Source organism: Vulpes lagopus, chromosome 4 (genome assembly GCF_018345385.1).
Source record: "Vulpes lagopus strain Blue_001 chromosome 4, ASM1834538v1, whole genome shotgun sequence".
Taxonomy (NCBI): Eukaryota; Metazoa; Chordata; class Mammalia; order Carnivora; family Canidae; genus Vulpes; species Vulpes lagopus.
In genome coordinates, this window is record NC_054827.1 from 119,908,366 (window position 1) to 119,934,213 (window position 25,848).

General features: G+C 61.7%; 1 protein-coding gene across 1 annotated transcript in view; it reads left to right on the top strand.

The window, feature by feature from the left end:
* The window catches only part of SORCS2 (sortilin related VPS10 domain containing receptor 2), a 458,218-nt gene that overhangs the window by 428,746 nt on the left and 3,624 nt on the right, over positions 1-25,848 (top strand). The window contains 14 exon segments of the mRNA XM_041753851.1: positions 391-498; positions 5,336-5,456; positions 6,366-6,499; positions 7,153-7,281; positions 9,226-9,397; positions 14,075-14,261; positions 14,511-14,644; positions 15,516-15,639; positions 16,886-16,998; positions 18,016-18,141; positions 20,685-20,784; positions 21,386-21,488; positions 24,100-24,140; positions 24,143-24,202. Coding sequence (XP_041609785.1) covers positions 391-498; positions 5,336-5,456; positions 6,366-6,499; positions 7,153-7,281; positions 9,226-9,397; positions 14,075-14,261; positions 14,511-14,644; positions 15,516-15,639; positions 16,886-16,998; positions 18,016-18,141; positions 20,685-20,784; positions 21,386-21,488; positions 24,100-24,140; positions 24,143-24,202 — 1,652 coding nt within the window.

Here is a 25,848-nt window from a genome sequence, read left to right on the forward strand (position 1 = left end):
GGTGACTCCGTGATACGATGCATTGTGGGGCAGTAAGCTTCTGTCCCTGGCCTGGCACCCCCTGGGCTGGGCTCAGGCATTGGCTGGGGCTGAGCTGGACATTCCGAGGCCCAGATAACCGCAGTCCAGGGGCTGCAAAGCAGCTTCACGGTACCCAGGCTACACGCCCGAGCTCCTTGCTGTAGCCTAAGGAGAGGTGGAGGCCCCGTGGTGCTGGCGGGTGGCTACACGGCCCCCCGGGAGAGAGAGCACACTGGGCCAGGCTCTTCTCCCAGCACCTCAGCTGGGCAGCACTGGCCCCGGGCAGGGCTGGATCCAGCAGGGCAGCAGGTCCTGGCCATGGGGAGCGCTCCTGCCCGCCTGCGGCGCTGACACCCCTTCTTCCGGCAGGTTCAGCGTGGACGAGGGCCTCACCTGGAGCACACACAACTTCACCAGCACCTCAGTGTTCGTGGACGGGCTGCTGAGTGAGCCGGGGGATGAGACGCTGGTCATGACGTGAGTGGCCACAGGAGGTGGGCGGGCAGAGGGCAACTGACCCCCAGGTGGACCTTGCTGCTCCGAGGCATGGTCAGCACGGGACTCCTCTCCTCCCTCCCCATCCTCCTCTCTCTCATCTCCAACCTGGCACCTCCCTCCTTGTGTCTTACTGCCCACTCCTCTGTCACCCCCGGGGACATCCGTCACCTACTCAGGATGGCCTGGGTGGTGAGGGCTGGAACCGAGTCCAGGCAGCTCGAGTGGACCACTGCCCTAAGCTGCCTTTGCAGCCATCATCTTCATCACCATCGTTATGACGAGCTGTTGGCACCTGGAGGGGCTCCCAGGCCTGCTTCCCAGTGAGGACCCAACACCCACATGGGCAGAGGGGCGGAGCCAGGCTGTGGCCTGGGTCAGGCTGGGCTCTGAGACTGCAGCTCAGGGCTGTGGGGTGCCAGGCCTCACTCTGGGCACAGTGAGGAGGGGACAAAGGGGCATCGGGCATCCCTGTTGGGATCTGAGTGGGTAGGAATTGAAATAGGGTGCACAGGGCCAGAGCCTGGGTAAATGGGGTCCAGCTGTGGAAGGTCCTTCCTGGGCGAGCCAACCACCTGGGGGCTTGTTTGGGCAGAGCTGATCCACAGGCCAGGGCAGGGGCCTGAGACTCTACATTCCTAATGGCTCTGCCGATTCTTGGTGTGCGCCTTGGTGGGTGCAATGGGGCAGGGCTCTGTGCCCTCCTGCCTTTTACTGATAACACCCGCATGGGGGAGGCCAGGTTCCCCAAAATGCACATCTACCCGGAACCTGTGACTGTGTGGAAACAGGGTCTTTGCAGATGTGATGAATCAGGATGAGGTCACGCTGCTTGGGGGTGGAGGGCATGGGGGGCTAATCCTACGTCCTTATAAGAAGGAGAAGGATGAAGACCATCACGCAGGGAGAATGTGAGCCCAGGCGGAGGCTGGAGGAGGCCACGATCCCAGGACACTTGGGAGCATCTGCGGGATCTGGGATCTGCAGGGAGCACCTGGTGGGATCTGCAGGGAGCACTCACTGGGATCTGGAATCTGCAGGGAGCACTCACTGGGAGCTGGAAGAGGCCAGAAGGACCTTCCCCTAGAGCCCCACCCTGTGAAGGATAAGCCTCTGTTGTTTGCAGCCCTGTTAGTGGAAGTGTGTTGAGGCAGCCGCAGGGCCCCACAACGTTCCTGCTCCGTCAGGCTGAGAGAGGACACCCGCACTGTGAATGCCCAGTCTGCATGCGGTCAGTCTCCCTGCGTCCTCCTTCTCCCTGGGACCGGGCGGAAGCTCCCCAAGGGAGACGCCCTCCCACTGACTGAGCGCCCCTGGCTCTGCACCGCAGCAGAGGCCCCGTAGGCCAGCCCTCCTCCAGTCATCCCAACAAGGCCTGCAACGTGCTGCTCCCTGTTCCTGGCCCTGGGGACCCTGAGGACCCCCCAGAGCCTTGGTCCAGATTGGCAGACGGATCAGATTTAAGTGAAGAGTGATACCCGGCATGCTTTGTCGCTAGCATGAAAGATCCTGGAGTCCCAGGGCCAGCATGCTGGGGTCTGACAGGTGTCCTGGGCATCTCGGAGCAGCTGATCTTGAACTGGGACCAGATGGATAAGACACAGGCCCAAGGACAAGCGGCGGCTTGAGAAGGAGCCAGTGCGTTCCCATGTTAGGGTCTGGACTGACCGCCCGCTCCGGCTCCCTCTTTCCTGTGGCGGGTGGGCCTGGCCAGGGGGACAGCCGGCTGCATGACCCCCCCACCCTGCCTGCTCGGCCTGGGGTGGCCGCGGGCCATCCCCCAGGAGTGGATTTCTGGCCTGGGAGCCTTTCCCTGGCATGATCCCCTCCCAGCCCACGGCGGCCTCCACCCTGCGGCCCTGTCCGCTCTCCCGTCTGTCTTGCCCTCCTGAACACCCCAAAGAGGCCCACCTGGATAAGCCCCCAGCCTCAGGCTGAACCTGGCAGGAAACTGCCCAGCACCAACAATGCTGCCTGCCACGCCCAGGCCCGCCTCCACCTGCGCGGCTCCAGGCTGTCCCCTGGTTAGCAGGGAGATCATGTGAAGGCACCCCAAGTTCCTCCGGCTGCCGGGGCAGGGCTGGGAGCACAACAGGCCTGGTCAGCCCACGGCTGCTGACTGCCACTGACCGCCACCACTTCTGTGCCCACCTCCAGGCTCCTGGGAACTCAGATGGCGTGGCCCAGGCGGAAGCAGAAACAGGGAGTGCGGGTCCTCCCTCGGGACGGGCAGCCTCTGAATTCCTGGTGGATTTAAACTCGGTTTTAGTGACCCGTCCCCGGGGGGCCTTCCCTGCCACCCCCAGGACGGAGGCAGCCTGGTGCCCTCCCTGCCTCTTCCCCAGTACGGCCCCTTGGACAAGGGCCGAGGGGACGCTGTGCTGAGCCCCCCTCTATGTGACGGGGTGTTTTCATACGTGTTCTCATTTTGTCCTCATAGGAAATGTCCACGGAGGGATTTATCCCCCTGTCCCCCCTTTCACAGGTGCTAACATCTCAGCAGTTCTGCACCGAGGGAGTGGTGGGCGCAGCCCCCCCCCCCCCCGTCACCTCAGCTGACCTTGGTCCTGAGAGCAGAGCAGAGGGCGGGGACCCCGTGATGCCATCCTAGAGACCCTGGGTGGGGTGCTTCCCCTGGACACCTGGTCGCTGCCGTGCCCCTGCCTGGAGACGCGTCATGTCACGTTATGTCACATTCCAGGCTCAGGTCAGGGGCGGGAGGGAGGCCGGCTCCTCCTGGGCCCCAGCAGGTTGCCACCGTGTGTGTGGGCGAGGGCAGGGCTCTGTTTGGGTGTGTGTGCAGGCGGTGTCGCAGGGCTGCCGTCCGCAGAGCAGAAAGCAGGAGCCAGAAATGCGGGCTCACAGGTTTGGGAAAGGGCCCAGCTGTGGGGCGCGTGATGGGCATGCATCGGGCTGTGTCGTGTTTGTGCGGGTGCAGTGCACGAGCTGTTCTCAGGATAACATGGTTTTCAGGAGGGGGACAGGCCGCTCGGCGGCAGGGGTGCCCAGAGCATCCCTATCGAGCTAAGACCCTCACACCCTGTTTCCGTAACCAACCCAGCAGGCTTCGTTCTGGGGGACGGGAGACAAGGGCCCTGACCACAGGGGAAGGTTGAGACTGGGACAGTGGGAGGCCCAGGGTCCCCAAGGACCGGCGGAGGCCCCTGGCCAGGGTGCAGAGGTGGGGATTTCATCTGCAAAGTAAAGATAACAGCATCTACTTCGTGGGTCTGTGTCGGAGCAGAGGAATTGTGGCATTGTGTGTGTGAAGCTCCTCCTGTGCGCCGGGAGCCCACACCAACGATCCTGAAAGGGCACAGCTATCATCCCAATTTTAAAGCCATGGAAACTGAGGTACACAGAGGGAGGGAACCTGCCCAAGGTCACACACGGGACACGGGGCCTGCCTGGCTCAGAGCTGCCTTAGGAACACAAACTCCTCTTCACATATCGGGCTCGGATATTCAGAGCCAGCCATCAGGTCCCCAAGAAAACACTCCAAGACACTTCTCACCTGCCACCTTGGAGTGGGGTTAGGACCCCTTCAGATCATGACTGTCCTTCCCCAAGCATCAGTCCCTGTCAGCATGCTTGGAAAGGGATGAGTATAGCAGGGTGTATAACCTCCCCCACCCAGATGCTCAGCCTCTAGTGATATGTCCTGAATGCTGTAGGATGGACTGGGGAAGGACCGGAAGTGCAGGCAGGGGCCCTCTTCTCTGGTTGTCTTTGGAGTCCAAGGGAAGCCCCTGAAACATCAGTCCTTGCAGAGAGGAAGGGATCTGGGTATATGGTCAGTGAGCACTGAGGAAGAGGAAATGGCTCAAACAAGCTGTGTGACCTGGGGCAAGTTACTCAACCTCTCTGTGCCTCTTTCTGTAAAATAGGGGTGGACTCACCTCACAAGTCCATGGGGGGGATTAGAGCAGACGGCACAGATGGAGCCCCAAGCCCATGACGGGTGCCCCGTAAATGGCGGCCCTTTAGAGAGCACCGGGGTGTCCATCCCTGCTTCCTCCACTCGCCAAGGCTGGGGCCGCATGGGGAGCAGGATGTGAGCACGGGCTGCGTCCTTCCCGTCCAGCCGCTGCCAGCAATGTGCTGACTCCTACTTCTCCTTGGATCCCCGGTTGTGCCTGGAAAAACAGCCTGCGGCCCCACTCGGCAGAGCTGGGTGTCCCAGGCACAGACACCCCAGCCTGGCACCCCAGATCTGGGGGTCCCAGGCACAAATCCCCCCGTGGTGCCCCTGACCTGGCGGTCCCAGGCGCAGACCCCTGGCTCAGTGACACTGACAGAGGCAGGAGAAGCCCGGCAGCAGCCAGCTGACCACCTGTCATCTTCAGAACAGAAGCGAGGACCGTGGAAGGCAGTGGGAAGGCCTGGGTGGCAGCTGGGGGTTCTGGGCTCCTGACATGACTGCGCCCACTTCCTCGTCCATTGAGGGGGGCCGTGGGGGACAACACCCACCTGTACAATCCATGAGCCACAGACAGCGTGTGCTAGTTGTGTGGACACCGCTGTTAGGACCACATACCTGCGGCCCGCTGGACACTTTGCTGGGGGCCGGGGGCTGTGGTGCCAGGGGCCAGGGGGCCAGGATACCAGGCGGCCAGGGGGTCAGCGGTACTGGGGTACCAGGGGGCCAGGGGGCCAAGAGCTGGGTGCTGGGGTACTGGGGTGTCCCAGCGCGGTCTGCGAGGCCAGGGGAGGTGTCACTGTGCCCACTGCACCACAGGAGCCAAGGCCCGGGGGAGGTGGTTTGTGCCAGGCCGCGGGCCGGGCTAGGGTGACTTCCCTCCCCCTCCTCTGTCCGCAGCGTCTTTGGCCACATCAGCTTCCGCTCCGACTGGGAGCTCGTCAAGGTGGACTTCCGGCCGTCCTTCTCCAGGCAGTGCAGCGAGGACGACTATGGCTCCTGGGACCTCACCGACCTCAAGGTGGGCCTGGGCACGGGGCAGGGCGGCCCCTCCGCGGCCAGCCCCCGTCCTGTGCGGCGGCACCGGGAGCCCCACCCCGGGGAGGGCTTCCCAGGACCCGGCGGCCCTCAGACGTCCGGCCTTCTGCTGGACTTGAGGGCCCCGCCCGGCGCCTGGGCTGCTCTGGGCTGGGGGCTCCGAGCCAACCGTGCGGTCCCGCGTGCTGGGGATCCGGGGTTCGTCCCAGGGTAGGCGGTGCTGCGGGGCCTGCGCTATACACGACCTAACACCCCCAGGGCGGGGCCTGGGACAGCCCCACCCCAGAATCTCAGACACACAGATGTTTCTGGAACAAAAAGAGTAGTCACATGAAGCTAAATAAGGGCTGGAAGTGGCCCCCCTACGGTCCAGACCAGGTCGTGCTGCCAGAACTGTGACAGGAGGGCCGGGGTTCCAGACCAGGGGTTCCAGGACGGCTGGGGTTCCCGCACCTCGCACCTGTTGCTGCTCCTGTCACTGTTGTGGGGCGGGGGCAGGGCCTGCTGTGTCCACACACGCCCCGGAGGCCGCGGCTCCTCCGAGCTCCTGCGCAGGTGGGCACCCTGCAGGTCTAGGGGCCGAAGAGAATGTAACAGGGACCTGGTTTCCAGCGGCCCTGCAACCCCTCAGGCCCAGGGGGAGCGTGTACACAGTGGGTGCTCAATGGATGCTTGCGGGCTGGGATGGGAGGGAGGCTGCCCCAGCGGGACCTCAGGCCCGCCAACCCCGTCCTGGGCCTTGGTTTCCCCATCTGGGAAAGGGCACACGCCCTGTGCCCCGACGGCTGCCGGGGGCTGAGGATCGGCTGTCCTGGAGACAGCAGGGTGGGCAGTCCCGCCTCCGGAGGGCAGTCGGCCCTCCTGGGCGGGCTCACCCCGCGTCCCGCTGCAGGGCGACCGCTGCATCATGGGCCAGCAGAGGAGCTTCCGCAAGAGGAAGTCCACGTCCTGGTGCATCAAGGGGAGGAGCTTCACGTCGGCCCTGGAGTCCCGGGTGTGCAGGTGCCGCGAGTCGGACTTCCTCTGGTGAGGACCGCCCGGCACGGGTCTCAGACTCGCGGTCCTCCTGCCGCCTCTTGCTGTGCGCCAGGGCCAGCGCCAGGTCCAGCTGTGCCCCCGGGGGGAGTGGGAGGAGCTTGAGGAACCCAGGGGTGCAGTGGGGGGATGGGTGCCAGGAATCAGGGAGGGTGTCCTGGGAGCTAGCGGCGCCCACCCAGCCTTCCCAGACTCCCAGAGCCTTGTTCAGGAAGCCCCTGGCCCAGCCCAGCACCTGCCTCCCTAGCCATCCTCAGCCCTTGCCGTCCTGCTCCCCATTATGTGCTGGCCACCCCTCCTCCCACACCTCCCTACACCAATGTCCTGGGGGCGGGGGGGCGGGCTTGTGCAGTGCCTCTCCCCTCTCCTGGCTGTCTCTAATCTCCTTTGGGATTGGTGCACCTCCTCCAGGCAGCCCTCCAGGACACCCAGGGTGGGCTCACTGCTCTCCTGTGAGTTCCCAGAATCCCCTCTGCATGCCTTCTCACCTGGAAGGTAGCTGCTGTTCAGGCTGGACAGGGCCGTGTGGACTTGCCTGTGACCCCGCAAATGGTCATAGCAGACCCTTGCCGTGAGGCCTCCCCCCAGCCCGGCCCCCATCCCCACTGGTGCCTACCTCCCAACCGCGGTTCTCTCTCCTCCAGCGACTACGGATTTGAGCGCTCCACCTCCACAGAGTCCGATGCCAACAAGTGCTTTGCCAACTTCTGGTTTAACCCCCTGTCCCCGCCAGATGACTGTGTGCTGGGCCAGACCTACACCAGCAGCCTCGGGTGAGCACGGCACAGGCCTCTTCATCTCCCTCCAGGGGCAGAGCCACCATGGCAAGGGGAGGCAGCTGACGATGTCCTGCCTGCTGGGCCCCCAGGAGTTACCTGGCACTGACCCTGCAGGGTCCCCATCTCAGCCCTCGTGAGGCAGCACCAGGGGGGTCTGTGCTCTGAGTTGCCTCTGAACAAGGAACGGAAGGATTAGGTACCTAAAGCTATAAACCCACAGCGTCAGGATTCCCAGGACCTTGTCTCTTAAGGTCTCTGCTTCTCTTTGAAGAAGTTTTGAGATGAAAGAAGACATCAGTGAACTTACTAGAACATCCCCATTACTTCCTCTGGGGAGGGGCAGGGCAGAGCTTGAGGGAGCAGGGCCAGATGTTGCAGGGTTTGGCCTCAGCAGTGTAAATTCCACCAGCCAGCAGCCAGCCATTCACCCATCATCCTTCCCTCCCTCCCTCCCTCCCTCCCTCCCTCCTTCCATCCTTCCATCCATCTCCCTTCCATCCTTCCATCCTTCCATCATTCACCCATCATCTCTCCCTCTCTCCATCCATCCATCCATCCTTCCATCGATTCACCCATATCCCTCCATCCATCTGTCCATCCATTCATCCTTCCATCATTCAACCACCATCATCCATCCATCCATCCCTCCATACATCAATCCTTCCTCCCATCCTTCCATCATTCACCTACATACATCCATCCATCCTTCCATCCATCATTACCCCGATCCTTCCATCCGTCCATCCCCCTTCCATCCTTCCCTCCACACATCCATCCCTGCATCCATACATCCAGCAGCCAGAGCAGATGCTCTGATGCACCCACTAGGGCTTGGCAAGCAGACTGTTGTCTGACGTGTCAGAGCCAGCGCCCACATCAAGGGTGAAGGGTTGCACGTCATACCATGAGCATACTCTGGGCACAAGGGTGCTGTGGGTGGGAGTAGCTCTTAGAATGTATTTTCTTCTAAATTAGTCCAATGTGTTTTGCATGATAAACCCCTGAACGTATACTCAGTGGCTGAGCTCTGGGGGCAGGAGGGGGCACCAGGCCTAGGGACATGGGCAGAACCAGGCACTTTGGCTGTGATGCTAGTTTTAGAGACACAGAGTCCCGGTGTATCCTGAGGAAGCTTCACAAGTGGCAAGTCAGATGATGCTGTCCCTGCCGTGGTTTGTCTGGCTCTCCTAAAAGTTTCATCAGAGCCCACGGTCTTTGCCCCCCAAACCCTTATCCAGCCTCCTCGCAGCCCTGCTCCCTACTTTGGCTCCAGCTGCCCACCATAGGACCTTTGCCCACGCTGGTCCTGCTTCCTGCTCGCCCTTCTGGCTTCAGCTGAAGGGATGGATTCCCAGAGCTTGTCAGTGGTAATTTGACCTCATGGGGGACGTAGAGCGATGCAGTCCGCCTCTCGCACTGGGCGGTGCCCCGGCAAGGGCAGGGGCTGTGCGTGCTCAGCCCATCCCCAGCAAATACACGGTGGATCAGGTGTCCTCTGGTGGGGTGGTGAGGAAGGGAGCCCCGAGGGGGCGTGTCGGCAGCACAGCCACGGCTGAGCCCCCCAGCCGGTCTTGGGCAGTTTTCTCTGCAAGGCCCCTGCATGTGGGCTGTGCCCAGTCACACCCTCGGCCACAAGGACAGCAGGTGTTAGGGTTGTCCTGAGCACTGTGACCACACAGGGAAGCAGCCAGCCAGGGAGCAGACCCTGCCATCGCTGGTCACCCTCCACCCAGCCCGGCTTCTCAGCTCCGTCCGACCCAGGGCAGCGATGGCCCTCGGTGGGGCCAGGTGGAGGCGAGGAGGCTAGGAGGAGGCCAGGCATCCATGGGGAGGCCGCCAGCCAAGAGCAACAGCTTGCCAGCAGCGAGTCCCCCGGGCCGCAGGGCCTGTGCCCTCCGCCGCCGTCTCTGCAGACCCTGACCTGCCCTCTGGCCGCAGGTACCGGAAGGTGGTGTCCAACGTGTGTGAGGGTGGCGTGGACCCGCGGCAGAGCCCAACACAGCTGCAGTGCCCGCTCACGCCGCCCCGGGGCCTGCAGATCAGCATCCGCGGCGAGGCGGTGGCCGTGCGGCCCGGAGAGGACGTCCTGTTCACGGTGCGGCAGGAGCAGGTGAGTGCGGTGTGCTGTCCCCGCTGGGCGCTTCCACGGGGCAGGCAGGGAACGGGCGTGGGTGGGTGTCCCCTCCGCCTGCAGGTGGTTTAGAGCAGAATCATCCAGGCCAGCGTTTTCCAAGCCGGAGGTGGGGTGGGGGGGGTAAGATGGGACCGGAGTCACCTTGTAAGGATGGGATCCAAACCTCAGAGGACTGGAATATGGACGGGGGTGGGGAGGGTCACCACGCAGCCAGCACACGAGGCGGGGCCCCTTCCGCGCATGGCGGTGTGTGTGTTTACTGGGCTCTGACGCTTCCAACATTCATTCATTCCTGTGGGCGGCGGTGCGTTAAACCTCTAATTATATTGATTTAGTTAATCTGGAATCTTCAGAAAAGGAGAAAGTTTTTTTTTAAAAAAAGACAAACCACTATTACTTATAATCCCAGAACCAAAGATAAATCCTGTAGGTAGATGATAGATACAGATTTATTTCTATGTCATAGATACAAAAATGTGAGTTCCCTCCCAATCTTCTGCTTCCTCTCGTCTTTAGTAGAAGTATTACGCATTCTTCTGACTTAAAAAAGAATCTATACTCACGATAGAACATTTGAAAAACGCCTGAAAATGTCGAGAATATAAATACCACCAAAAACCCCTGTTTCCCCCCAAGGTAACAGCTTCGAAGTTTTGTATTTTCTTCTAGTCTTTTGAAATTAATACACAGCAAAGTTATTTTTCTGAGTATGGAAGTAACAGAATCACCGTAGAACATCCAGAAACGGAACTCAGAAGAACTTTCCCAAACTCAAAGCGACGGGAGAGCAGGGAAGGGAAGCCCACTCGGAGGGAGATCTGCCCAGGATCCCCGGCCGTCTGCACACCCAGCTCTATTGCGCACTCGGGGTTTGGGTTAAGAAATATGCTGAATGAAGCGAGTTCAGCTTTATAACCTGTTATTTGCACAGGTCCTTCAGGTGGGGTGGGGTGATGATGACAGAGGTGTTGGCTGTTGCAAAGCAGGGACCCTGGTCTCATGCAGACAGAGAAACTGAGGCCAGAGGACACAGAGTTGTATGTGTGGTGAGCACCCGTGTGCCCAGCCTCCCCAGTGTGCTCCTCCCACCCAATCTGTAGCCAGGGAAACCCCAGCTCAGAGACATGCAGTGACTCACCTGAGACCACACAGCAACAGGTGACAGAGATGGCCCTGGGTCCCAGGCCTGGGGACTCTGCATAGACAATGCCTGGTCTGTGGCCACCAGACTTGGGCTAAGCCTGGGGCAGGCCCTGGGTCTCACCCACTTCTGGTCCCTTCTGCTGATGAGCCTGGCCCTGAGACTCCTACTTGGGGCCTCAGGGGTGGCCCTGGGGTTGGGGGTAGGCATCTGTCACAGCAGCATCTTGGCCTTGGGGAGTGCGATGCCCCCCTCTGGGGGCGGGGCCCCTGGTGCCTCAGAGTGGACTCCCTGCAACTGTGCTGGAGTTGCAGCACAGACTCCCAGAAGAACGGCCTTCTGCTGCCCCCTAGAGCCTCCCATCTGGGTGAATTCTTCAGCGAGAGCCAGGACAGGACAGGCCCCTCAGCCTCCTCCCCGCCCCTGCGGGCCCAGCCTGGATTGCAGGGGCCTGAGCCACTGGAGGTGAGGGGAGTGCCCCAGAGATGCTCTTGTGAGAGATGTCTCCATTGCACTTCCCTGTGTGGAAGAGGCCGCTGGCTTCCTCGTAGAGGTCGGGAGAGTGTGGGAGCCCTGTTGGGGTGGACATGCACACATGGACGCACACTCACATGCTCATACACCAACACAGGGGCTCGGGCACACGCTCGCCACGTGTTCACACCCTCGTAGCCACTCACGCATCTGCACACTGACACACAAGTCACACCCACCCTCACGCAGGGGCCAAGCTGCGTGTGGAAAGTGCTGGATCTGGGGCGGGGGCCAAGTTCTGTGCGTATCTAAGAATTAAAAATAAGGGCTGATAGAGAGCCCAGAAATAGAGCCGCACAGAAATGTGCAGCTGATCCTGACACGGGAGCCAAAGCATCCCAGTGGAGGCATGGAGCGCCGATAATAATGAGCCTCGGCAGGAACCTCGCACCTGGTACCAGATGGACTCAGAATGGACCCCAGAGGTCCACAGAGGTCAATGTAGAAAACTACTGGGGCACCTGGGTGGCTCAGCGGTTTAGCCCCTGCCTTCGGCCCAGGGCGTGATCCCAGGGCCCTCGGATGGAGTCCTACATCTGGCTCCCTGCAGGGAGCCTGCTTCTCCCTCTGCCTGTGCCTCTGCCTCTCTATGTGTCTCATGAATAAATAAATAAAATCTTTTTTTAAAAAGTAGAAAACTATCTATCATCCAGGAAAAAGATAGAAAATATGCCAACCTAGGGCCAGGCCAGGCGTGTGTAGACACCAAAAGCATCATCCATAAAGGAAATTTGGCAAGTCGGACTTTATCCAGGTGGGACGCTTGAGCTCTGAGGGAGACCCCCTGCAGAAGGTGAGAAGCAAGCCATGAAGAAACTATTTACCCAGCACACATCCAGTGACCACTGGTACCCAGGACACGTCAAGAGCAGAAAGAAAACACCTGGTTAGGAAACAGGTAAAGGACACAGAGGGACGGTTCGTTGCAGACAACAAGCAGGTGACCATTGAGCATAGGCAGTCGTTCAGCCTCACTGGCCATTAGGGAAATGGGAATCCAACCCCAGTGAGGTGTCACTGCACACCTATGAGATGGCCAAAGTAAGAAACAACGACCCGACCAAGCACCGGTGAGGATGCAGAGAAGCCGGACCCCTCCTACACGGCTGCTGGGAGGATGAGATGGTACCGCCACTCTGGAAGACCCTTGGGCAGTTTCTCAAGAAACTAAACACACAACCATCAAGTGCACTCCTGGGTGTTTTGTCTCAGAGGAATGCAGACTTGTATCCACACGGAACCCTGCCCGCGAGCACCCACCGCAGCTTTATTGCAGAAATGCTGGGAACCGGGAACACCCGGATGTCCTCGGAGGGGTGTCTGCTTGGACAGTGGTGCAGCCACAGCTTGGGACACTACTCCCCTGTGAAAAGGAGCAGATTCCTGCCACGAGGCACGACCTGGGTGAGTCTCCGGAGAATTAAACTGAATGAGAAAAAAGCAACCCCAGTGACTCTGTGCTGTCGAGCTCCATTTATAGGACATTCGTGAGATGACAAAGTTGCAGAAACAGATGGATGTGTGGCTGCCAGGGTGTCAGGGGTGTGATGGCAGCGCTGGCTCGGTGGCCCTGCCCCCCGGCGGTGTCCATATCTGTATCCTAGTTGGCGCGTTCTGGTTTCCGGCAGGTGTCAGTTAGCACCGGGCATGCGGTGCGGGACACACAGGATCTCTGCCTCGGTCCCTACACATCCACACGAGCTGGTGGTGGTCTCAGAATAAGATGTCCACGTCTTCTTAAAGTGCACACAGAGCAAGGCGGGTGCCGGGGTGGGGTGACGGTGACAGATCTCTTCTCCACTCTCATGTTTGCTACTTGTCAGCGTGGCCACTGGCTCCTTTCTGACCAGGGGGAGAAATGACAAGTTATCTTAACCGAGCAAAGTGTTTAAATAGTTCAGCGAGCACCAGCGAGTGGCCCACAGGCAGGGACTCAGGGTCCCCAGGGGTGCTGTGGTGCCACGTACACCTTGAAGCCACAGGGGCCTCCAAGGGGCTGCTCCACAGGAGCACTGGACGGTGAGTCCAGCGGTCCCTGGGCTCTAGCCCAACGCATGGGGACCGTAGAATGCCACGGGAGTAAGCTGTTGTCACCAGTGACCACGTGCTACAGGCATAAAGCAGCACATGCTTCTCTCCCGGTTTCGGAGGCTGGAAGTCCGAAATTAAGGTGTCAGCAGAGCTGACCAGCGGCTTTGAGGGGTGGGAGGAGGGTCTCTTGGCTCGTGGCTGTGTCGCCATGGTCTCACCTGTCGTCACGTGGCCGTCTCTTCTGTGTCCCAAGCCCCCTCCCCTGGATGGGAACCCATCTTGCTCCGACGTGACCACATCATAACCAATTGCTTCTGCAAAGACCCTATTTCCAGCGAAGGCCACCTTCTGAGCTCCTGGGGGACGTGGACCTGGGGGCACAGACACTGATCACCCAGTCCCCGTAATTGTGGGGCAAGTTAAGTGAGCACGATTCATGGGAAAGGACTCTCCTCAGGTTTTAAAGCTCAGCAGGTGCAGAATGAGAGGATTCTAAGTGGTCAGCACTATTCCCGTGTTGTTCTGGGTCACCAGGAAGTGGGGTCCGGGGTGTTCCCACAGGGACAGGCGGCAGGAAGGGGCGATGGGGCCGGAGAGGGAGGGGAGGTGCAGCATGAGGACTCTTCCTCGCTGTGAAGCCAGGAAGGATATTGCTTCCCATGTCCTTCCCCGATTCCCTGCACCTGTGAGCTGCCCTGACTGCTCCCCTCTGCAGCCAGGTGGCCCGGGCCTGGGCCCTGCTGCCACCCCCATGCATCTCTGCGGCTCCTGGGCCTCGCCTGCCACCCGCAGCCCTGCCTGCCAGGCCGGAAGCCCCAAGGGCGAGGCAGGTTCCCGGGGTCCCAGGGCCCACACCTTCTGGGGGGAGGAGCGAGCACCTGAGCCGCTCGCTGCTGGCCTGTCCGCCTTCCGGTCACTCCTCGGTGGCCTCGTGCTGTTTCCTGCAGGGTGATGTCCTGACCACCAAGTACCAGGTGGACCTGGGGGATGGCTTCAAGGCCGTGTACGTGAACCTCACGTTGACCGAGGAGCCCATCCGGCACCGCTACGAGAGCCCTGGCGTCTACCGCGTGTCCGTCAGGGCGGAGAACGTGGCGGGCCACGACGAGGCCGTGCTCTTCATCCACGTCAACTGTAAGTCTGTCGCCCCTCTGAGGCCACGAGCCACCCCCTGGGGCAGAGAGAACCCAGTATTCGGGGAAGTGCGGGAGACCCCCAGGGCTGCCACAGGACCCCAGGCCTTGGAGGGCCAGCCCAAGGGCTCTAGGTGGGGCTGCCAGTGAGGCTGGGGAAGTGATGCAGTTGACAGGGACCAACGAGCCCCCTCGGAGGTGGCCAGCGCCCCGACGTCCTCTAAGCCGGGCCTTTCCTGGGCCCCCGCAGCCCCCCTGCAGGCGCTCCACCTCGAAGTGGTTCCTGTCATTGGCATCAACCAGGAGGTGAACCTCACAGCCGTGCTGCTGCCTCTGAACCCCAACCTCACTGTCTTCTACTGGTGGATCGGCCGCAGCCTGCAGGTACACTGGCCCCCGGGTGGGAGCAGGCGACAGGGCGCTGCCCCGGGGCCTGGGCAGAAGGACACAGCGTATGACACTGTGGCATCGGGGCACGCACACGCCGGCCTTTCTTGCTGAGCATCTGCTTGGGGCCCTGGCTGGGTCTGAGTCTGGCGGACATGAGACAAAGTGGACCAGACCCTGCCTTTTCCTGGGGAAAGTGATGTGAGCAAATCAGGTGACCTGAGTTGTGATACATGTCACGAGAAGGGGACGGGGAGGTGTCGTGAGCTCCAGGGATTATCAGGCCATTTCTAGTCTGGGTGTTGGTGTGGTCAGGGAAGGCTTCATGGAGAAGGGGACCTCTGGGGCTGGACCTGATGTCAGAAGCCCCACCAGTGGGGAGCCACAGATGGTGGCTGCTAGGAGGGCTGGAGGGTCTGAGCCCAGGCGCCCTGGGAACCCACAGAGGGCCATCCTACGCTCGTTCAATGAGCTGCACCCCAAGCAGAAAGACCCCAACAGCGCCTGAAGGCCCAGACACAGGGCCCAGTGGGGAGGAGCAGGAGGCCCCAGACAGTGTTTCTCTGGAATGGGGAGGGTGAGGAAGGCACTAGGCTCTGGGTTTGAATCACTACTCAGCTACCTGCAGCCCAGCTCTTCGGGCAGGTCCTGGAGGAAGGGGACACTGTGGTGCTGGGTCCAGGCTGGACTGCCTTAGAGCTGCTGGCTCGGGGTGGGGGCCCTCCCGTGCCGCCTGGTGCTGCCCCGTGTCCTGGCCAGGGCAGGGATAGTGAGCGTGCTCAGTGAGGCCCTGGGCAGCGGATGGGCCGCTGTCTGCGTGGGGGCCGCCCACCACCCTGGCCCTGACCCCTGCTCCGGTCCCCCACAGCCGTTGCTGTCCTTGGAGAACTCCGTGACCACGCAGTTTGCAGACACGGGGGACGTGCGTGTGACGGTGCAGGCGGCCTGTGGGAACTCAGTGCTACAGGACTCCAAGGTGGTCCGCGTGCTGGGTGAGTCCCCTCCCTGGGTCATGCAGCATGTCTCATCCCTCACAGGAGCCTCGGGTTCGAGTGATGCAGGGAGCATAAGCCGCAGACACCCTGGTGATGCAGGCAGCCGCAGGCTAGAGAGAGGAGTCAGTGAGCATGGCTCTGACGCTCCCCGGCTTCTCTGGCCTCAGTTCCCCTCTCTGTGACATGAGCACGGGTGCGTCCTTGTGTCCTGTAGCACCCGTGGGCCTCACATGGCACAGACAAGGGGGCGGGTAGGCACTTGTCAGGGTCACCCAGCGATGTCTGCCTGGAGCCCGACCCCTCCCACAACGCCTGTCATCTGAGCCCCTAACAGCCTTTGTTGAGACTCCTTCTGAATCTGCATCCCGTTTCCTGGGGCTCACTGGGGCCCCCAGCTCCTTCACAGGGGACATTTACCATAGGAAACAAATCGAATCCTAAGGATGGAAGACACCCGCTCCCCGCCCAGCATGCTGTTGGCCCATCACACCCATAAAAACCTGTTTGCTTTGAGAACAGCCTCTCCTGTGGACAGCGGCCATCAGTTAAATATTCAGCGGGCCTGCCTTTGGCTGTTCCTTTGTTCACAAATGTGTGCGCACAGGGGCCTAAGCCCAGAACTTGGAAATAATCACCACCTCCCCTGCTGTGAGACACCGAGTTCTCTGGTCACAAAGGCCCTCTGGTCGTTCATCCCTGCAAAGCCTCCCCTCATTTCACAAGTGAGAAACCTGGGAGGAACATGGACAGAGTACAATGAGCTCCGAGCCTGCCAGCTGCAGGACCTGCTCACCACCACCAGTGGCTCTGGAGTGGGCCTCTGAACTGGGAACCCCAGGACACGTGAGGGAAATGTGGGGTCTCTGCCCTTGCGGGACTCTTACTCTGGTGGGGAGACCAGCCCAGTGAAGTCCGTGGATCCCTGGGGGATGGAGTATGCACATCCTTGAGAGTACGTGGGGCAGATCTCATGGTGCGTGTGCCAGGCCCTCCCTCCCTGGTGGGCACCGGTGTGTTCATCATCATCGTTGTCAGCAGCGTTGTCATGGTCGTTTACTAGGTGCCAGTCAGTGAGGTGGGCCCTGCCCAGCCACTGGCACAAGGAGGACTCTTGTTTTCCAAAAGTGGACCACGGGGCCCAACCGCAGGGCAGTCCCGGGCCATCTGGGCTCGGTGGCCTCCTGTGGGGGCAGAGCCACGCTGCCCAGGACTGACCGGCTCTCCCGTCTCTGCCTCTTTTCAGACCAATTTCAGGTGGTGCCTCTGCGGTTTTCCAAGGACCTGGATGCGCACAATCCCAACACCCCTGAGTGGAGAGAGGACGTGGGCCTGGTGGTGACCCGGCTGCTCTCCAAGGTGCTCCCGGCCGGCCAGCGCCAGAGCCTCCCAGCACCTGTGGGCGCGTGCCCCGGAGGAGGGGAGGGGGGACAGAGGGGGAAGGGAGGAGCCAGACCTCCAGGGTGGGGTGGGCGGAGCTGCCCTCAGTCTCTGTGACCTGGCCTCAGGCTGGCACCCCTGGAGCTCAGAGGACCCGCTGCCCTGGCTCTAGGGAACACGTGGCTGCAGCGCCAGCTTGCAGGGGAGGGACAGGCTGGCATCGTCCATGCACATCGAGTGAGCACCAGTTGTGTGCCCAGGACACAGTCTCTCTGAGGGCCCACAGTCTCCTTAATGTGATTCTCATTTCTTCATGGAGTTTCTCTTCTGGGCTGGACACTGGAGGCAGAGAGGAGTGCATCTGCCTGCTGCCCTCGGGGAACTCAGAGCACAGACAGGCAGTGCTCCTGGGGGCAGAGGGCACTCAGGGCCTTAGTCCTGCAGTGAGAGGAAGACCAGCCCTCGAGAGTCATCCGAGGCTGTCAGAGGCCAAGGCCTGCTCTGGCCATGACTCCCCTCAACCCAGCAATAATGCTGCAGATACTGGCCTGGGCATTGAAGGGTGAATAGGAGTTTGCTGCATGAAAGTGCTTGGGAGTGGGATTTTCAGGAGGCCAAGGACCCGTGTATGCTGGGCTTTGTGGGTTGAAGGAGTTGTAGGGTCAGGAATTCTGACAGCCGTGAGGACATTAGCCAGAGAGGGGCCTGCTCACCTGCACCCAGCCACAGTGCAAGGAGTGGACTGGAGGGGGCAGGCCCGGCCTGGGGGGAAGCAGATCTCAGGAGTGAGGGACCAGGAGGGCTGTAGGAGGTGGGACGTGATGCTATAGGGTCCTGGGGCCATCCCATGATGTGCAGGGGTCAGGGATAGCTCGCAGGACAGATGGCCAGGAACTGGATGGTCCTAAAGCAGGGAGGGGGTGTCCTGGGGACCCTGGCGCAGGGCCGGAACAGAGAAGGCAAGCAGATCAGAGTGGCCTTTATGTGTCCCCGCAGGAGACCAGCATCCCTGAGGAGCTGCTGGTGACCGTTGTAAAGCCGGGACTGCCCACCCTGGCCGACCTGCACGTGCTCCCGCCCCCTCCCACGCCTACGAGGAAGAGGAGCCTCACAAGCGACAAGGTATCTCCTGTCCTCCCTGCAGGGCTGGCTGAGGGTTTGGCGGCCCAGTGGTCTCAGGGGCTCATCACCACGTGAAGGCCCATTTCTCACCGATCACTGCCCCACACAGTCCTCCTCCATCTGTGGCCACACCTCCTGGGGCTCCGGTGGCCTCCAAGGTCACTGTTTGAGGCGTTGGGGAGGCACAACGGCACCGGGGCCAGACCACAGCCCCAGGGGACGTGCCCACCTCCTTTCCTGTGCTGGGGCTGGAGCTGCTTACCCCGGAGCCAAGCTAAGTGTGAGGGCCGAGAGCTCCCAGGGCGTGGGGGGGCTCAGGACAGAGCAGAAATCAGCCCCCATCCCGTTAGCAAGTCTTCATGGTGCAGAACAACTTCCAAATAATAATAGCCCTCATCTGGTGGAGCGGACCCACCGCGTGGGGGGCCTGGGATGGGGACCCGAAGTACATTGGAGCCACCTCACACCCCCTGGGGTGGCTGTAACTCTTCCTGAAGCAGACGGCAGCTGGGGTTGATGCAGAAACGGGGATCCCCCATGCACAGCTGTCAGAAGGTCCCCAAATGGGGAGGCAGCCCCGCCCCTGGGCACGCAGGGGGCAGAACCGAGGCCGTGCATCCGCATGCATGTGCACACAAATGTTCACGGTGGCCCAGAGGTGGTAGGAGTCACACGTGCATCAGTGGGGGGATGGGGATGAGCAGGATGCGGCCACGCACACATTGAATCGTGCTCGGCCATGAAGAGAAAGGGTGCTCGGACACCTGCTACCACTTGCATGAACCCTGCAAACAAGATGCAGAGGGAGGGAAGCTGGTCACAGAGGCCACCTGCTGCGTGACCGCATTTAGGGGAAACACCCAGAATAGGCCAATGCACGGAGGCAGAAGGCGGAGGTGGTTGCCAGGGGCCGGGGAGTGCTGGCCCGCACCAGGTTTCCTAAGGGATGATGAAAACGTTCTGGAAACAGATAGTGGTCAGCTGCACATATCCTGACAGCCGTGGAACGAACACTTGAAGAAAGTACCTGTTATCTCAAGAAAAGATGAATGGAAGCTCAGCTGCCCCCAAGTCACGGGGCAGGCGCTCTCGGAGGCCGTGTGGATGGCTGAGCGGTGCTGAGAGGGGTGTGACACAGGCCTCAGCACCCGTGGGGCGGGTGGTGGCGCCTCGTTCCGCGAGCGAGGGAAGAGGGGCTCCGTGGGGTGAGCATCAGGTCGGACGGAGGGGACATGGAGCCGACGGCCGCCCTGGCTGCAGGGCCACGCCCCACGCCTCGCCCGGGCTGCCTCCCGCAGACCCGTGACCATGTGGGCCTGACCCCCAGCATTTCCCCGAGGGCTTCCTCCTCCGCATCCGCACCTTGGGAGCGCCCAGGCCTGCCAAGCCCCCAACCCCTGCTGATGCGGCGTCTCTGGGGCTGGGACAGCAGAGGCTTGAGAGTGACTGTACCCACTTCTCAGATGGGGAGCTGACTACAGAGGCTCGGCACAGCGTGGGGAAGGCACGGCCGGCCCCGGGGACCTCCCTCACTTGGGAGCACCCCCATCCATCCCGCCCCCAAGTTGACGAGCAGACGAGCTAATGCTGCAGTAGTCAGGTGTGGGCACTTAGGAGAGATTTGGAAGGAGGCAGAGGAGGCACAGGTACCCCCGGCCCCGGTGCCCTCAGCACTGAGAGCAAGCCACGTGCCCGAGGCCGGTGAATAATCACAGGACTGTCCTGGCCACGGGCAGCGCAGTGGCCACTGGCCCTGGCTGGGCGCTGGGCGCAGCCTCGAGGCATCTTGCAACGTGTTCCTTTGAAGCCTCATGTTGACTCTCAAAACTGAGGTGCATCTTCTCCAGGCCACGTGCCTCCTGGGTCCCTTCAGAGCCAGGGCTGCTATGGCTTGATGTCTCACTCCTGGGTCCCCAGGGCACACCAGGTGCTAAAATGCTGTACGTGGAGGCTGAGTTTGGCCCTGGGAGTGTCCCACTCAAGGCTCCCTGGGAGGGGAGGCCCCCTTGCCCACCACCTCTACATCCGCCCTGTGGAGGGATGACCCCTGAGCGTTCACAGGGGCAGCTGGTTCCCCTCTGAGCACCAGGAGAGCTCCCTCCATGAAATGGCAAAGCCCCCACATTTCCCACCCCATGATCCAGCAACACCAGCTCCTGGGACAGTGATCCCTCATGGGTGGGGTCACTCCCTCCTGGGTCACCTGTCTTGTCCTTGGTCTTCCTCTGAGAAGCCTTCCCGACCACGGCCAGGGCTGGGGCCTCCTGGAGCACCCTGGGTTCCCCAACTTCACCACACCCTGTGGTCCCAACCAAAAGGGGAGCCCTTTGGCCCCAACGGGTCACTTTTGTGTCCCATTGTAGGTTCTCGGTGCAAGTTGGCTGGTGGGCAAGTATTCCCATTTTACAGATGAAGAGACTGAGACCCACGGAGTGCCCCTCCAACCCCTTGGCTCTGGAGAGTCCCAGCAGACGTCTGCCCAGCTCCCTGCTCCCTCCGGGGGTTCTGGAGGACCCTCCTGACTCTCCCCTTCCTGCTTGCAGAGACTCATGGCCATCCAGCAGGTGCTGAAGGCGCAGAAGATCAGCTTCCTTCTGCGGGGCGGGGTCCGAGTCCTGGTGTCCATGAGGGACACAGACACAGGTGAGGGGCCAAGTGTGGGCTCGCCCCTGCAGGGTAGGGTGGGTGTGCACCCTGCCCCCCAGGTGACACCATTAGCAGGGCGGCCGGGGGCAGACAGCCCCTCCTGGCTGGGTGGTCGCCTCTGATTACGACCAGGTCAGACCCAGGTCAGACCCAGGAGCCTCGCTCCTTGCGTGGATGCAACACGGAGCTCTGGATTTAATTTACACATTCAGGGTCTCAGATGGCCTCGGCCCCCACCCCCGCCATGAGACTGTCCTCTCTGGGTCACACGTGTGACCTTTCCTATTTTGGGCAAGAATGTTCGCAGCAGCTGAGCAGCTTCTCTGTGCTCTGTAGAGACATGGTGCCCATCGCGAAATGTGGCAGGCTCGCCGCACGCCAGCAGAAGTGCACACAGGCATTCTGTCCACCTTCTGGAAGGCAGCCCAGGGCCCGTGTGTCACAGCGGGAGTCCTGGGCGCTGAGGTTCCCCAAGGCTTCCCAGGCCCCTCAGCCACACCCGAGGACCTGCCAGACCGTGTGAAACGCCTTCCTGTCCAAGGAGACCAGGGCTGGGGACGGGTGGTGCCCCGCTGACCTCCAGCTGCTTTGCTTGCAGATTCTCAGAGGCTGGGAGGCACTGGTGGCTACTGGGCAGTGGCGGTCCTCTTGGTCATCGGACTCTTCGCGGTGGGCGCGTTCATCCTCTACAAGTTCAAAAGGCAAGGCTCCCTGGCCGCTGGGGCAGGCAGGGCGCGAGGTCGGGCCTTGGGCAGCGGCTTCCCAGCCAGGGGAGGGCACTGGTCTAGGCCCACTCTGGGTTCCCAGTGGCCCCAGTCCTACAAGGCAGGTGGAGAAGGCCGCTCAAGACCCCATGGCCCCTGCAACTCCCACTTTGCGACCCACCAGCGTCCCAGCCTTATCTCCCTCCGCCCCACCCTGCCTGCGAGGGAGGCCACGTGGAGACTGGGGTGTGTCAGAGGTGGGAAGTGGACCTGAGACCCAGATTTCTGGTGCTGAAGCTGGGGCCCCTTCTGACCCCGAAATAGCACCAGGTCAAAGCTGGTGTTGATAGAGCCACCAGGACTAAGTCCAGGTGTTCGCTCCCGGTGGCACAGAGAGGCTCCCTCGCCGGCCAAGGCCCCTGCTGGGCCCCCTGAGCAGCCAGGTCTTTCGATGGATGACAGATGCACTTGACCCTTAGCGAGGCACGTGCATGTCCCCTCTGCCTCCTCGGCATTTCTGGAGCACCTTTGCATCGGCCATGTGGATGGCTGCTAACTTTTGTTTTTAAAGATTTTATTTATTCATGAGAGACACAGAGAGAGAGAGAGAGGCAGAGACACAGGCAGAGGGAGGAGCAGGCTCCCTGCAGGGAGCCCGATGTGGGACTCGATCCCGGGATCCTGGGATCACTGCCTGAGCCGAAGGCAGACGCTCAACTGCTGAGCCACCCAGGAATCCCCAGATGCTGACAACTTAATCCTGATTGAGGCAGGGGTCCCCGAGTCTCCACTTGAAGAGTCATCCCCAGCCTCAAGCCTCTGCTATCTCCTCCTGTCCCTGCACCATGCACATGGGTATCGGGCTGAGCTCCACACATACAGCAGGGGAGGGCCCGGTATTACCCAGAGGCACCCAGGCACCCCACCCTCAGTGAAGGGGCGTCCCTGCTCCCCACCCCACTCCCTCCTCATTGTCCCCTGCCATTCCAACACTCAGGTTCCCACAGAGACTGGCCGGGTGGTGTGGTCTTGCCAAGTTAGAGCCTCAGTCTCCTGAACTGTGGAATGAGTGTGCTGGTTCCCCACCCCCCGGGGGTGTTAAGGGCACGTGTCCTGCCAGCCCCTCCCCTACCGTGCTAGTGTGCATGGGAGCTCCGCGTCCTGTGTATTGGCAGAGGTTAAACAAGAAAGGAGAGGCTTCCAGCCATCTCTGCCCCGTCCGGGTCTCTGTGTCTCTGTCCTGGAGCACCCTTCACCCCGAGGGCAAGCCCATCCAGACCGAGGGATGGTCCAGCACAAGGCCCGGACCAAGCTCCTGCCCTGCCCCTGAGCGGCTCGGCAGCTCTCCGTCTCCAGCCTCAGCTTCCTCACCTGTAAAAGGGGACAGATGGGCTGGGGCCGTGCTGGGGCCGGGCTGGGGTCGGTGGGCTGTGCATGTCAGGCTGCAGGGCAGAGCAGGTGAGGTGCTTCTCTGACTTGGGGCAGGGTTGGAAGCATCCCCCCCCACCATTTCTCTGCCTCCTTGGACATCAGTCTGGACACGGGTGTCACCTGGGCTTTGTCCAAGGCAGGGTTGGTTGCTCGAGGCCACAGAGGGATGGAATCCTGTCCTCTTTGACAGTGTTCCGCAGACCCCCTGAGGGGCCAGATTGCAGTTCCCTAAACTGCTCCAGGTGATGGCACATGGTGTAAAAGGTCCAGAAGGAAACCACAGCCCTGCACCTGATGGCGGAGGGGAGAGGGAGGAGGAGGATGGGGAGGAGCCTGAGTCAGCCCAGAGGGTGCCCCGAACAAGGCGGGTGGTGTAAGTGCTGGTCTGCCACCTGGCACGTCCAGGGTTGTCACTAATCATGCTTATGACGGCAGGAGGGGTCTCCTTGGAAACAGTAGAGCACAGTTTGGGGGCGAGTGTGCACCCCCAGGGTGCTGAGTCACACAGGGAAGGCGAGCCCAGCAGACTGAGGCTGGGCAGCAGAGAAATGCCCTGCTGGTCCAGAGGCCCTAGGGTCTAAAATGGCCCGAGGCCAGGGGCTCCAGGGAGCTGCGTCAGTTGCTGGTGGTGTAACAGGCAGCGTGGGCTGGGCTCAGCCGCTGTAACAAACAGCCCCAACGGCTTAGAAGCTCACAGCCACCAAGGGCCGATCTCTCCCTCGTGCTGTGCCCTGGAGCTGGGAGGGCTAGCTTCTCGTTGCCACTCGGGGCAGGGCCTTTTCGGGATGCAGGAGCTGCAGCAGAGGGAAGTGAGTTCTGGAGGCTCCAAGTCATTCTCTCAGTGTTCCATCCTGGAGGTGACACGGGTCACCCTCAGTCACCTGCAGGGGACAGAACTAGTCTCATGGTCTGGCCCAGCCCACAGGCCTGAAGGTGCAGAACTGGCTGGGCCTGGTGGGCCGCGTCCGAGAAAGCCCACTCCTTCTCAGGGACCTTCCGGGTTTCACTCAGACGAACGAGGCATCGGGAGGGAAGCCCAGGGCCTCGGGGGCTCACAGGAGGGAGGGCTTCCCAGAGGAGGTGGGTTTGGAGCAGAGATGGGGCAGCAGAGGAGAGCCAGGAGCGGTCCGGGCCGAGAGGCCTGGCCAGCGCCCTGAGCCCCACCTCTGCCCCTCAGGAAACGCCCCGGGAGGACCGTGTACGCCCAGATGCACAACGAGAAGAGCAGGAAATGACGAGCCCCGTGAGCCACAGCCAGGGCGTCCAGAGCGTCATCCAGGGTGAGGAGTTTATAGATGATGATCTCGACTCGCAGACTCTAGGTAACGCCCGCCCTGAAAACCCCCCTCCCCACCCTCCTGTGGGTCCCCGCCTGGCCGCCTCTGGCCAGCTAAGTGCACAGGACCCGGGGCCAGGCGGACGGTGGTGCCGTGTCCCCTCCATCTGACGACGGGGTGACCGGAGCTGAAATCACAGGCCTGGGGACACCGGGCACCATGTCTGGCCGTACCCCAGCCCCCCGTCCAGCCCCCTGGGGGAGGCTGTTTGTCCGGGGAAGCTCTGTTCTCAGGATGTTGGGGGTCTCTCCCCAGTGACCCTCCACGCCCCCAGCCGTCCTGTTCACTGGAAATGATGGTTTTGTGAGCTGGTGCACACGGACATAAGCACCTGCGCACCGCACTTCACGGTCTACGCCATGCTCTTGTACCTGCGGTCCCCGGCTCCTGACCATGCGGGACACCCTGGCCGCACTGCAAACCCCGCACACTGGGCCACCAACCCCGCTCACACTGCTGGCTGGGCCGCACCCCACCTGGCGCTCCTCACCCACGTCTCTCATGGCGCGGGTCCCCTCCGGGCTTCCTTGCGTGGCCGTGGGCAGTTGACTCAGCAGTCGGCTGTGCCCTCAGCTGGGGCTGGCCCCCGAACGCCTGCCGTGGCCTCTCTCTGTGGCTGGGGCTGGGGCTCCCGCACAGTGCGGTGGCCACGTTCTAGAGCAACTAGAGAGTCAGCCAGCCAGGGGACCGCCGTGTCGCCCTTCACTCTGTCACTTGTGTCCTGCTCCATCGGTCGAGGCAACCACAGGTCTGTCCATCTTTAGGGGAGGGAACACGGCCTCCATCTCTCAGTGGGGAGAGCCCGGGCCACACTGTACGAGGAGCATGACATGTCCCAGAGGGAAACTGAGGCTCCGGGTGCTTCTGGGATTTCCCAGGTCTCAGAGCCTGTGCAGACGGGGCTGTGGCCCTGCTTGGCTGCAGGGGGTGAGCACCCTGGTGACTCCAGGTTAGCAAGCCCAGGAGGCCCAAGGTCACCTGGCTGGTGGCAAGGGGCTGCGACTGGGACCCTGGAGCCCACGCCCTCCGTCCCTCCCTACCCTCAGCCCCCATCTGTCCCAGGCCAGCACAGTGGCACAGGGGCACCGTGGGGTTTCACTACTGTGTTCTCCCCCTTGCTGTGCCTGGTGTACCCTCAGAGCTGGGAGAGGCAGAAGTCAGAGGCCACGCTCTGTCAGTAGTTGGAAGTGAGGTTCAGAGACATGAAGGCATTCACCCCGTCAGCACAGCCCCCAGGTGGCTGAGCTTGAGCCCAACCCAGGCCAGCCAGACCCAGAAGCCTGTGCCCTTCAGCTTCTCCCTGGGGTGGCCGGGGAGATGACCCCCACCCATTCTGCAACCCCCCAGTCTCAGCGGGGGTCCCTGACTTTTGGCACCATGGCCACTGTCTCCCACATGTGCTGGCCCTGCTGTGTTCCTGGGTCCTCTGCCCCTTCCTGGGACATGGTAACAGCTCTGATGTCCTGCACACTGGCTCCACGCCCGGCCTGGGCTGTGGGGCTCCCGGCAGACAGGCTGTTTGACAGAAGAGAAATCTGAGGTTCAGAGTGGCCACTCAGCCTGCCCAAGTCACTTAGCTGCTGTGAGCT